Genomic DNA, 14,292 nt, shown 5'->3' with positions numbered 1-14,292 from the left:
CAGGAGATTCTTCATTTAACATTTAAAATATTTATTGAGTATCCACTGTGTTTCATTAACTCCATTCCCTAAACTTCAGGTAAGTGCAGTCACAGAAATTCTTGTCTTGTACATAGTACATAGAAAGTGGGTGTAATCAAAAGAAACCCTGTTTTCCTATCTCTTTAGCAAAACCTATATTTCATAGATAATTTTTTCCCGGGGTATTCGATACCATGATACATATGCAGCCTAGTAATTACATAGCTAGGTCTGACTAACTCAAATCCCAATTAAGATGACTTGTGCAAGCATATAATACGTTTTAACTGTTGGGTTTTCCATGAGACATTAACATATGGCACTAACTGGTTTCTTTGTGTGTGTGTGTCTTTTACCCCTTTTTTTTTTGCCTAGAATATTTCAGGTGTGCTGAAGTATGCATCTGGAAAAAACTTGGCACCAAATTTTTATAACTATATTTGTGTCAACAGCTCCAGTGTGTGTATATATATTGATAGATAGATAGATAGATGTATATAATGTCTGTATAGACCTTAATAAATGTAAAGTTAAATCCGCATAAGTATGTATAAATACATTTTACACACATATATGGCCTCATTGCTAGTTGACAGCTTATATAAACATGTAACTTCTCATTTAGTCACCATATATATGAAAGGATATGTATTAATAATGAAGTAACTATACTTTTGCACTCTTCTTTCCCCCTCCTTCCCTCCCTTCCTTTCTTCAATCCCCTCTTTCCTATTTTCAGACTTGCTCCCTGCCTCACCACCACACATTCAGTCAATTTCCTAGCTGTTGTCCAGTTTTCTCCTCAGAGACTATGATTTTTTCTCCTCTCCTCTGACGGTCCCTTGCTCTAAGCCACAGTTCTGTATTGTCTGCATTAGTATAGCCGTCTCCTAACTGGATTCACTAGCCTAGAAGCTCCACCAGGGCAGAGATCACATATTTACAAACCTGTTTTCTCGGTAACTAGCTCAGCTCTGGACACAAACCAGGTACTCAATAATTATTCTTTGAATGGATGGATGGAAAGAGGGATGAGTGGATGGATAGTATCGGTGTCTCTAAACAGTGTTTTTTTTTCCGAAAAGACAAATTTCACTTGCTCCCTATCTCTCGCAATAGAAAGTTCAGTTCCCATGACATGACATACAAGACCCTTCATAAAGTGGGTTCTACTTAGTTTGCCACACTCATCACTTGTTGTTCTCTCATTGCGCTCACAACCATAGTCATCTTTTTTTTTTTTTTTTTTTTTTTTTTTAACTTGTATTTATTTCAAGTGTGTTTTTCCAGGACCCATCAGCTCTAAGTCAAGTAGATGTTTCAATCTAGTGGAGGGCGCAGCTCATAGTGGCTCATGTGGAGAATCGAACTGGCAACCTTGTTGTTAAGAGCACCGCGCTCTAACCAACTGAGCTAACCGGCCGCCCTACAACTGTTGTCATCTTAACTCACATTCTCTATCAGATGTTCTTTTTGTTTGGAATGCCTCCTCTTCCCAAGTTTTTCCTTTTTAATTCCTCCTTACTTTTCAGAACAGAGCTAATATACGTGTGAGCATCTATTAAATATTTCATACCATTTGAGTTTTACAGCAACCTTGTGAGGTAATATTACAGTAGGTGACACAATGAGAAGCTGTATAGCTGATATTTTTACCCAACTTTCATGGCTTCAAAACCTGGCACACTGCCTGGACCAACAGTATCATATAATATTCTATTCCCCATCAGGGAATTAATTACTTAACCATCTGAGTCTCAGTTTCCTCTTCCTTCAAATGAGTTTCGTAAGACCTGCATCATAAATGTATTGCCAGTATGCAAAGACCTGAGGCATATCACATGCTTGGCGTAGTACCTGGCATACAGAGGATGGTCAATTCGTAAAGCCTGTTGTTATTAAAGGGATCGTTGCTTTGGTGATGGGATGGACTCAGGAACCCTTGAGGCTCTTTTTTACATCTAAAAGTTTGTCTCTGATAACCAGACAAGAAGAGACCTTGCTAAGATTTCTATTTCTGTTTACTTCCTTGGGCATAATGACCAGGCTCACCTTCCTGTCCTTTGGAAAGCATTCGGTCCCTCTGTTGATTAACAAGGAACCAGGGAGAAAGCAGGAGCCAAACAGATTTGTCACCTTTGCTCTCCTGTGGCTTCCCACCACTGACAGTCGTTTTCTCCAAGGAAGGGAGAAAGATTGCTCTATTGCTTGCCAATTCCAGGAGAAAGCCCGTGGAGCGGGTGGCATGTTTGCCTGGCACTCACCATAATGCAGCAGGCTCCATTGTTCCATGGAGCATTAACTTCTTTTTTTAAACTTTATGCTAACAAGATAGAAGATTCTTTGTTTACCACATATTTACTGAGCATTCACTGTGTTCACTGTCTCTGAACCAGGCACTATATTAAGCAAAAGCTATACGTATTGAGTGAAACAGGGCAACAAAAATGATAAGGATCGTGCCAGATTTTGGTGACACTCAGATGAATTAATTAATGGCTACAGAATGTGCTTCATATATATTCAAATGCTATGTTCAGTAAAGCTTACTGAATGAGTAAGTGATGTATGTGTGCCAACAACCCACAAAGTCAAGAGAATCAAGAACTCAGTGGCATGGAGAGTAGATGGCAAGAAAGGCTTCCTTCTAGGTGGGGAGTCTTACTGGTTGGTGCCTTTGCCTTAAATTACTGATTGGTTCTAACCAGCATGTGCTACAAGTGACAAATGGACCGAGCCAAGGAGGGGTGGAGGGGGTCTTGTCGTTACATCCGTCTCTCCTTGCTCTGATGTGTTATGTCTTAAAAGGTCTTTGTGAATTTTCCTTGTCCCCCTCTTCCTTCTCTGTTTTCTCTTCTCCACCTCCATTTGGTGTTTTCTCTCTTGTCCCTTGGCTGGGTAGATACAAGGAGATTGGAGGCATTTACAGCCTTCACTGCAATAGCTTTTCCACCCAAAATGACTTTCTAGTTTTCATATTGTGGTGAGGTGATTCCTGTTCTACTGTAACGGCACCACAAAGCCTTTCAGACGAAGATGGATTTTTCCTTTTTGCTTTGGAAATGCCCAGCATCCCCACCCTCTACCAACCACGGATGCTAAAGGGAAAAAAAAATGTGGCAAACAGGACAACTTGAAATCCTCCTTCATACCCTCACCAGCTGATCTATAGCTCTTGATAGATCCCTTCAACGAATTAGAGTCAATGACTATACTGAGTCCTGATTACTATTCTCCGCAGTGCACAGGAGAGCTCTCTGAGGGTCTAGTAGGACTAATGATCTCAGCAGAGAAACACTCGGAAGTCACTGCAGTCTGAGATCAGTGGGAATTAGGCATTTTCTCCTTGAGGAAAGAGTAGAAGAATCCCTCCTTCCTTCTCCCCTCTCTTCGCCCAACCCTCCCTCTCCTGAGGCAGACGGGACAGAGCATGAAGAAGCTCAGTGGTATGAAATGATCTCATGTAGAGCAGGGGAGGAGGAGAGATAAGGTGGCTCCAGGGCTGCCTTCCAGCTCTGTCAGTCATTGTTCTAGACAGTTTCCTCCTAGAATCCTCAGTCCAAGGGGCAGAAGCTATCCGTGCTTACCTCCTCTTTGCTGAAGGTTTCCGACAGGGCTGTCATTCCAAACAGGTTGCAGCAAAGGCAATGCCACAGGGATTCTAATTTGTTTTAGTGGCATCCGATAGTGAAAACAGACTGTGAACTTCCGGAAGAGGCAAAGTAGAGTCCTAATGCTGACCTTTTATACTTAAAGCTGTGAGACTTTGGTCATTTCACTCCACATTCCCTCACCTCTGAAGTGAGTCCTTGCAAGTGATAAACAAGTTTGTGGGACATAGTAGGCACTTGACAAATGTTTGTCCTCTTCTTTTTTCCATCCTAGGCACAAAGCCTACAAAGTGGAAGATGAGGAGGGAAGGTTTGGGCATTCACTCAATAGTAAGATGCTTACTTGAATATAGTTTTGACCAAATGTCTGGTGATTCATTCAAGATCTGTATTACAGTGGTGGGGATGAGCTGGCTGCTGTACATACAGAAGGTTCACCAAAACACTGAGAGTTCTTTTTCCCCTCTGTCTGAGTTCTAGTCAGACCAACCTCTCCTAAGGTCTGCAGGCAACTCTGAGGACCAGACTGAAGGTCATTCAGGAACTCATATCCTCATCTCTTCTCCATAGGTCATCCAGATGTTGAACAGCCCTGTAAGTCCAGTGTCCGTACGTGGAGCCCAAATTCAGCTGTCAACCCACACACGGTCCCTCCAGCCTGCCCTGAGCCACAAGGCTGCTACCTTGAACTGGAATTCCGCTACCCTTTGGTCCCTGAGTCTCTGACGATCTGGGTGACCTTCGTCTCCACTGACTGGGACTCTAGTGGGGCTGTCAATGACATCAAATTGTTGACTGCCAGTGGGAAGAACATCTCCCTGGGCCCTCAGAATGTCTTCTGCGATGTTCCACTGACCATTAAACTCCGGGATGTGGGTGAGGAGGTGTATGGCATTCAGATCTACACATTGGATGAGCACCTGGAGATTGATGCTGCCATGTTGACCTCCATTGCAGACAGCCCGCTCTGCCTAGAGTGTAAGCCCCTGCAGTACAAAGTGGTCCGGGACCCTCCTCTCCAGGTGGACGTGGCCTCCATCCTACATCTCCATAGAAGATTCACGGACATGTAAGTGCATTTTCTAGATAGGGAGAGGACCAAGTAGGTGGGCTATGGAGGGATAAAAGGAGGGTCAGAGACAGCTGGACGGGAAGAAGGTTCATCACAGCCAGACTCACTTCTAGCGATTTATAGCTTGGCATTGGGTATAGAATTGTCTTAACAAGGCAGAGTGGGTTTGGTGGGGAAAGCAATGGACATGGAAACAGGAGACTTAAATTTTGGTGGCAGCTCTATTGTGTGACTCTAAGCGTTTCAACCTTCCTGAAACTTAGTTTTCCCAACAGTTGGATGAAATTAGCAGTAAGGAAGTCGTTTATTACTAATGAAAGTGGAAGAATTGAAGTTTGCCAATGATTGCTTTTTTATGTTATTAAAGAAGAAGATTCATGCATTTGGATTGCTATTTTAGTGGGTGAAAAGGTGAAATGATAGCAAGTTGGCTGGGAATTGGCCATGTTCCTGGGTATTTGCATGAGAATTTTGCTGGAAGGTGAACATCACCATTCATGGTCCTTGTTTTCTTTTGTGAAACACATTTGATCCTCAAGGGTCCTTGCAGCGCTAGGTCTCCATAATTCTTCTGGATACTCAATGCTTTTATATGACATAGTATTTGTCCTTGATATTCAGTTCTCAAGCCACCTTTATCTATTACACCTTCCTCGAACTTGCTCAGGATTTATGTTTTATGAGAGAAGCCACGTTGTAATGAAGTCATTAGTGCTTTTCCTCTATGCCAGACAATGGGCTAAGGTCTTTGGGTCTTTTACTTGTGTCATCCTTTCTACATCCATAGCCCTATTACCCTTCTCATTTCACGGAGAAGAAAATAGCAGCTTCAAGACGTGAAGTCACATGTCCAAGATCACACAGTTAGGATGTGGTGAGATCAGGATTGGAATTCCATCTTGTCTACGAAGCCAGTGCACTTCACCCGTATTCAGTTAACAATGTGATTCCAAATTCTGCTTTAACCTAAGAAATGAGGGAGCCTTAGCCATCGAATCTGGGTACCAAGAGCCTATAAAGTCAACCACCAAACATTTGTTGAGTATGAATCTGTACAGTGGACATTGGTAGGGAATACTTTGAGTATTGGAAAGAACAATAGCTCAGGAGTCAGACGCCTGTGTCTAGTTCCAGCCAGTCCACTTACTAACGTTACATAAATCAATCTCTTTGAGCCTCAATTTCCTCTTCTGTGTGATGAAGATATTGAAGTCAGTGGTTTCTATGGGTCTTCTGTGGCTCTTTCTTTGATCCTAAGATGACAGAAGACACAATCTCTCTGCTCTGTCTACTTGAGACTATTTACTAAGCCAATCAGCAATAGAAACCAAGTCCTGGAGGAAACTTTCAATCTTTTGAAGAGACAGAACCACTCTCAAACACTTTACCAGCACTTCCTTTTACATGCCAGCAATTAACATGCACATCACAAGCAAACCCGTCCCTCTTCATTGACTCGGAGAGGAAGAACACCTGTTTAAGAGCTCGGAGGGGGCACTCGGTTTGTGTTTGTTAAAGAATCGTCCTGCCTTGAAAATATTCCATGATCCCATCTCTTCTATCTCCTAACTTGTCTAGAGTAGTAAAGTCCTATAAATATGCATCCACTTAATATTTCTTTATAAAACAATGGAGATAATAAATAATAGGTATCTTAAAACCTCAGTTTAAACACCGCTTTTTTTTCCCCCCCTCAAGTTATGAGCCTGTAGGAGCTGACATGGGTTGATGAGTGTGGCGTGGTGGGAATTAAACTGAAGAAGTACAAACACCTGAGTTCTATTTTCAGCTAAGTCACTAACTTGCTGTACGACCTTAGGCTAGTGACTTACCCTTTCTGGTCTTCAGAGGCCTCCTCCACAAAAGGAGGTTGTAGTAGATTAGTAGTTCTCAAACTCGGTTGCATAACAGGAACACTTGGGACATTTTAAAAATGCCTGTATCTCATTTGCCGACCCTCTGAACCCTTCCCTCCCCTCCCAGGTATTGACGTAACTGGTAAGGATAAGGTCTGGCTATGGGACTTGTAAAATCTCATTATAATGGACAGCTAAGTTGAAGAAGCACCGCACTAAATCAGGTGCTCAAAGTGTGGCTCCTGACCAGCAGCATCCACATCAATGGGTGCGTAGAAAGGCCAGTTTCGTAGGCCCCAGCCCAGATGACTGAATCAGAAACTCCTTGAGTACAGGGCTTTTCCAGATGACTCTGATGCTGGCTCAAGTTTAACAGCCACTGCTCTAAATGATCTCAAAGGCCTAGGAATCCGCAAGGTCTCTTTCACTCATACAACTACTTGTTCAATTTACAAATATATATTGAGAACTTTCTGTGAGCCAGCGTCTGTAATGGGAAGCGGAGATTAGAGGGATGACTCAGACCCAGGCCCTTTCCTGCAGACACTCACATTTCAGTGCCGAAGACCTTAAGTCCTTAGTAAAAATGCCTGCTCCTCTGCCAGTTGGCTTCCCAAACCACCATAGGTCCACGCCTGTGTGCAACATTTGTTCTTTCATTCACTCAACAAATGTTTTAGTCCCTACTCTGTGACAAGCACAAGCGCTAAACGGAGGCATTGATTGGCCTTCTTCTTTGTCTTTCTTGAATCCCAAGGAATTTATTGGAGACTTGGGCTGGGCTGGGCTTCCTGACCCAAATGTTCTCTGAGACTCTGAACAAAGAAAAACATCATTCCGAGTCAACCTATCATTTCAACTCCTTTATCTCTTAGTATTTCAAGTTCTGAACTCCAACACAAATATATCCCTCTCTCTCTCTGTCTCTGTGTGTGTATGTGTGCGTGCGCGCGTGTGTATTTTGCTGCTTTCACATTTTTTCCATATCAAATAAATTGGCTCTAATACAAGTTCTATATAAAGACTGTTTTGGAGAAAAAGAGGAGAGAGGAAAAAAATGCTTTTTTTCCTTCCCTGACTCAACCCATTACATGATCCCCTTTGACCTTTGTCTTCATTTTTTTCTCTCAGCAAAAATATTTATTCTTTCTGTTATCTATACTGGAGATAGTGTCCCAAGGTATGACATTGGTGAAGGGAGAGGCTTCTGTGCTTACCCATGGATGCTTCCAGTAGACTGATTACTTTTGGCCAGGACAAGAAGGAACTGTGCAACGTCTTCCTTAAGTGGACCCCTTCATTGAATGAGAACTGACACAAGCAGAGGATAAGGGGAGCCATGCCGACACTGCTACTAACTCACCATGTGGCATTAAGACATATTGTATCATTTATTTAGACTTCAATTTCCCTGTCTGAAAAACATGTTAAGCAATTGTATGTGGATAGACACTGTTCTTAGGTGAGGCATGACTCATTCACTTTTTCATAGTAAAAGGGACTCAGAAGAGATTGTCTGTAAGAATCAATACCCAACGTGGATGCCCTAGTGAAATGTGTAGTGTGTGGACAACAATCTTGATGACACTAATAATAATAATAACAATAATTAATAATAATCACAATAATAATCACCATTTACTGAATACTCACTCTATTTTAAGTACCGTACTAGTATTTACGAGGCTGGTGAAGCTCAGAGAAGGAGCTAGAACTGAGAAAATTTACTCACCCAACCTACCACAGCTGGTAACACCAGAGCCAGGTGTAAAACCCGGGTCTAATTCCAAATTCCACCTTCTCAACCACAACACCACAATACCGCGTGCTGCCGTAATGTAAAGGCAGAATTGCAAAGCTCAGACATGCCTCCAAGCTGGCTAACGTTCAAGATACAGCAAGTAGAAGACAGGCTGCTGGTCATAGGCCCCTAGTCCGAAGTCAAAGAACTGACCCTGTATTGGAGCCCAGCAACACAAGTTACACAGCCAGTTCTTTATGGGTCTGGCTGGGGAAAAGAGCAGGGAAGCTTCTGTTTCTGAACTTGACTGTCAGCTTGATTTGCTTCTGTACTGCACACTGTGCTGTGTGGGTCTGCATGGAATCTTCGGATTTCTCTAAGTAAGGACTCCACAAAACTAAGATGTGGGAACAGTCCCAGAGAGCAGTTTCTAGGCTCTCGGCCTCAGGTGGAAAGGTGCTGGCTCGGTTATTAGATTGCCATCAGCTGTAATCAGATGGCTGTCCGCTGTGGCTGGGTGGCCATCAGCTGTTACTGGTTAGCCATTGGCCACTGGTATAGCTGCCGTGGCTATGCTAGGGAGTTGGTTGGTGGTTGGTTGGTTGGTTGGTTGGTTGGTTGGTTGGTTGGTTGGCAGAGAAACAGACGGCCGATTGTGGCTAGCAAGTGCAGTTAGCAAGCGAATTGCAGCTAGCAAGGGAGTTGGTTGGTTAGCAGAGAAGTGGACGGCGGGTTGCGGATCGTGTGGCTCCTGCTTCCTGTGTCTCCAACCCAGCCGCCAGTGAGACTATAGTGGTATGACCCCCATCCATGGCTCCGTGGGTGTTCCTTTCTGGCCTCACCATGTCCTGCGTTCTTATGTGGGGAGCGGGAGCTGAGTCCCCACATGACATAAGATTCCCGACCCCCTCCTTTTTTTTTGGCTTAGCGTAAGTGAGGTATAAGGCAAACCAGAAACAGTGAATAGCGGCTCGCTCTCATTATTTATCTCTTCATTTGCCCATCCATCCATCATCAGTTCATTCAGCAAATATTTACTGGGAACTAGGAATTAACTTAGAACTAGGAATAGAGTCCTGATCTCTGGCATTATGAGCACAGAGTTTAAAGGGGGAACAGGTGAGGAATCAGGTGATTATACTGCAACATAAAGAGTTCTCTGGTGTGCGGAAGGGGGCTGTAAAGAAACATAGGAAGGGCATCTAACACAACTTGAGGTGGGTAAGGATTTCTTGGAAGAAGTGGTGTCGAAGCTGAAACCTGAAGGATGGACAAGAGTTCAGCATCGGAGAAAATTGCCACAGCACGAATGGTTGAAACCAGGTGGCTGCTCAGCAAACATTGATAAATGAATGAATGAATGAATGAATGAATGACTAAACGAATGAATGAATGAACCACCATACTGTACTTCACAGCAGAAGTGCGTGTTCCATTGCAGAACAAGTTTTGAAGGGGAGGGAATGTAGTAATCTGGGTTATCGATCACTATGGTTCTTAAATCTACTTCATTCTTTTTACCTGCTGCATAGTATTCTGTAGTAGGAATAGTCGTACCCTTAATACTGGCCAATTAGGTTATTTCACACATTTTTCTATTTTAAACAAATGCTGCAGTGAGCACTCTTACATAAACTTCCTTATGGGTTCATTTGACCATTTCTGCAGATTGATGCTGAGAGATGGAACCGCTGGGTTCCAAAATAGGAGTATTTTTCATTCATGGATTCTGAGAGAGTGAACCAGCTCACACCCCAACAGCAGGGTTCAACGTCATCACTAGAACTTGACAAAATGAAAGTGCTTTGTCCTTGGCCATTTGATCATGTGATGGGTAAAACATGACTTCTCACTGACGTTCTTGTGCTGGAACACCTTGAGTGAGCATCTTTCAAATATTACTACTAGCTATTTACGTTGCCTTTTCTGTGGCTTGCTAGTCACATCTTTAAGTTATGTCTGGTCATCAATCTCTGTACACCTCAGTTTTGCCATCTGTTAAATGGGGATTTTAATGTTAGCCTTCTTGAGTGTCCAACAATGTTATTAGAATCTAGAGGGAAACAGGTAGTCCAGAGGGTGCCGTCATTTATGAAGAAGTTACTCTGAGTAATCTTGCATACATTGATATATATACCAAATGGTAATTTAGTATGCTTTCTGTGCTAGGAAATATGCCACATTCTGAACACAAAATAGGTAATAAAGACCTGGTTTCTGCCCTTGGTGGAGACTCAATTTAGTCCTTGTGCTAACCACCCTCACATATGCTAGTAGCATCCACTAACGGTAATATCTGCCATGTACTAACACCGCTACTAGTAATATCTGCCATGTTGTGAATACGTCATATATGCTCAGTGTCTTTTATAAGCCTACCAAGGAAGTGTAGGCATCAGTATGCCCTCTCTGTAGGTGGGGAAGCTGAAACTCAAAGAGGTAGCACTCACTTAAGATCCACAGTTAGTAGATGCTAGCGTCGAGTTTTACATCTCCTTGCCTGACCTCCCAAGGGTGTGCCTGGCAAACTGTAGAGCGCAATCATTACTACGATAACAGGCAAAGGATGAGGTGGCAGGTATCTTGATGGATGGAGAAAATAGGTGCCCAAACTAGCTTTTCTTGTTTCCAAGAAGCAATAGAATAAACACAAAAGCGAACACATTTTTTCATTTGTTTTTCGAACACTGAAGTAGATAAGGAGGCAGAGGCTTGACGAAGGCTGGACCTTGTCAGACCTGCGTGGTTTTCAGTAACCTGTTGCTGAAATGCATCCTCCAGAGCAGACCTCCTCCCGAGCAGGGGCTTCTTCCACGCCTGCCCACAGTGGTCTAGCCTGTGGTTTGAGGTCCTGGTCACAAGGGCAGACAGCAACCTCAGGAGTGAGAGCTGTTTCTCCAAGCCCAGAGTGGAGACCTCTGTTCCTAGCCCAAGCTAGCGGGGTAAATAGTCAGCACAATCTTACTCTATTTCTGGAAGCTGGGCATCATCCACCTATAACTCCCTCTCACCAGTCTCAGGCCAAGTACCTCTCAGGATGAAATACGGTTCCGAGAACATGAGGGTAAACAAAAGGATTTAGCAAAATCAACAGATCTCCAGCGTCAGCAGCAGCCATCGAAATGCTGACAGTTTCCAAGGATCTTCATGATTTGGAAAGTGGGAAGCGCCCCTGTTGGACGCCGACACCACTGGAATCGCTTACCTTACGAATGTCTGTGGATCAGTCTGCTGCAGTACTGAACTTTAAAGCAAGGGGGTCATGGCAGTGTCTCTTCTACTAAATGGGACCCACAGAAGTGAAGTGATGGACCCAAAGCTCTGTTGATAAATTCTTTCATCCCTTCCTTCCTTCACTCATTTATTCAGTGCAGCCCTACAGAGTATCAATCTCATTGCTGGCACCGTGATTCTCAATCTTATAATTGGGTAGGAGGGCTGCACTGAATAATAGCCCAAATAAAAATATAATGACCAACTAAAGATTATTATTACAAGAGGTTTTAGAGTATAATTCTCCCCTAAGTGAAGGGGGACTACATAGAAGATAAGACTGGAGAGCTAAATGGGGGCCAGATTATGAAGGGGTTGTGGCTTACGTTTTTGACTTTGGATTTATTCATTAGGAAATAGAAGACTATACCAATCAAGTGTGTGTGTGTGTGTGTGTGTGTGTGTGTGTGTGTATGTATATGTATATATGTATAATTGCTCTGGGTGCTCTGTGAAGAAAGATTGAGGAAGAGTGAGAAAGTCCACATAGGGGTGATTGCTAAAGTCCAAAGCAGAGATTAGGATTCTTTGCATAGAGAGGTAGGTGAATTGGAGGTGTGTTTCAAAGGTAAAATCAGCAGGACTTGGTGATGTATTGGATGCAAGTGTTTTAACAAGGAGCTGTCCGGTGATTCTCACTTCTGGTTGGAGAACTTGCAATGAGAGAAATGTTATTTCCTGAAACGGAGGAATCGATTTTAATTTAGTATTTGATTAGAGGGTGGGGTAGATCAAGAGTTCCTTTGGAAAGCAAGGAGTTAGTGACATCAGGTTGCAGTGGTGTCCTGATGTCACCTACTTCTTTGTTCTTTTGCTGTTCACCCTGGGGGCAGGTAGGTTGGACGGGACTTGGTTGTACAGCTCCAATTCCTGATTTTTAAGAAAACAAATAAACGAGTAGGGAAGAGAAGGAAATTAACAGCCGTCAGAGTAATTACAGATGTGGGAAGCATGGAGCAATTTATCTCACACTGGGCACGGGTAAGAAGAGTGGACCAGATCCGTTCAGCTGTGCTCGGGGATGCTGAGACTCCTTAGGACAGTTTTAGCGGGTTTATGCTGCGCCTGTTAAAACAGGAACCTCAGCCGTTTCCTTTAGAAGTGCTGAATTCAGATCTGGGAGAGCTGATTCCCAGGCCAGCACAGGACTGCCTTGCTGTGTAACCCTGACCAGGGCCTTCACACAAGCCTCAACTCCTTTCCCTGGAAACAGCAGGCGGCGATTCCTGGCTATACGGTCCCACAAGGGGGGGTCCTGAAAGCAACTAACGAGATAATAGACTTACAAAACCATGATGCAGTCAGGGGAACTATAAAGATTTAAATGTTCATGATTCTTTCTATTGTTTGGTTTTCATTAGCCTTGTTCTTGGCCAGGGCCAGGCTGGAGAGTAACTGTGAAAAGCAAACACACGGACACGCACAGACACACACATGAAACCATTTCCCGTTAAACTCTAACTGGAGTTACTATGGCTCGGTGTTGGATTAGAAGAAAGAAAAGATAAATGGCACTTTAACCTCTATGGCTGAGCTAAAGAAAAAAAAAGAAGAAAGCCATCAAAATGCTGGCCCTGGATCAGGAGACCTGGGTTACAGTACTGAGTGAAAATTTTGCTGTGTCTTGAAATTTTTCTGTGTCTTGGTCCTTAACGCCCCAACTGGGGGCCCCAGTTCCCTTTCTATAACATGAAGGGATAGTCAGGTGACTCTGAAGGCCATTCCCAGTGCTGACATTCTGTTCAGACCACTGAATGCATCTAATTCTGAAATGGAGGAGGGAGCAGGTTACATGTCCCATTGGCAGTACGTGAGCTTGGAGACTGGCCATTTCTAATGAAAGACTTCCAGGCACACGGGGACACTCAGCGATCCTCCCAGACATAAGTTATCTCCCTTAGGGCTTACCAAGCTCTCCCTTTGTGATAGATGTAGAATATACGGGTGTATCTTTCCTGTTCAGTTGCATTGTGACTTGACAGTGAGATACTAGAGGTGGGGTCTACTTAGTATTTGCCACATTAACCACAGCTTCTCGAACAAGGCCAGCACCAAGTAGATGGTCAATAAATGGAGGTAAATAAATGTATGCATAAATGAATGAGTGAATGAATGAGTGAATGAACGAATGAATGAGTAAAATGTGTGGCAGATCAATAAGTGGTCAGAAATACATGATAATACAGATGATATCTGGTCTATGGACGATCTTTCTTTGTAACTTCCAAGATGGATTAGTTACCACATAATCAAAAGAACAAAAGAGAATCTTACAGCATCGTCCTTTCTCGTCTTGGGTCCTCAGTTTTCTTATTCTTAAAGTGAAGGGATTAGATCAGATAATGTAGGTCAGTCTTTCATTCATTCAACGGGTGTTTATTTAGCACAGTCTTTGTAACAGGCCTTGTATTAGGCAGTGGCTATACATAAACCAGGCAGGAAGGGAGTCCCAGGCCCCTAGGAGCTTTCGTCTAATTAATATGAGAAGTGAACGCATAAACAAATGGTAACAAAACAGTGAGAAAGGTGTTCTGATAAGAAAAGCACATGGGCTTGGAGCTCCTCACTCATCTTAAAGAGTCAGTGAGAACCTGCAGGAAAAAGTAGCGTCTAAGCTAAGGCCAGGGGATTGAGCCAGGGAAAGGAGATGACCCTGCTTGCTCGTGGTGGCTGAGGGATAAAAGTTGAGGAAGGAAGTTTGAGCAAAGAGACCAGAGT

At 43.3% G+C, this 14,292-nt stretch overlaps 1 protein-coding gene across 1 annotated transcript in view; it reads left to right on the top strand.

The window, feature by feature from the left end:
• The window catches only part of PAPPA (pappalysin 1), a 235,406-nt gene that overhangs the window by 75,482 nt on the left and 145,632 nt on the right, over positions 1-14,292 (top strand). The window contains exon 7 of the mRNA XM_019731188.3: positions 4,203-4,701. Within this exon, the coding sequence (XP_019586747.3) occupies positions 4,203-4,701 (499 nt within the window). The remainder of the gene's footprint in view (positions 1-4,202; positions 4,702-14,292) is intronic.

Source organism: Rhinolophus sinicus, chromosome 16, assembly GCF_057876585.1.
Source record: "Rhinolophus sinicus isolate RSI-liver-muscle chromosome 16, RSI-T2T, whole genome shotgun sequence".
NCBI classification, from domain to species: Eukaryota; Metazoa; Chordata; class Mammalia; order Chiroptera; family Rhinolophidae; genus Rhinolophus; species Rhinolophus sinicus.
Note: the sequence above shows the minus strand (reverse complement) of the source record. Positions and strands in the feature narration are given on the sequence as shown.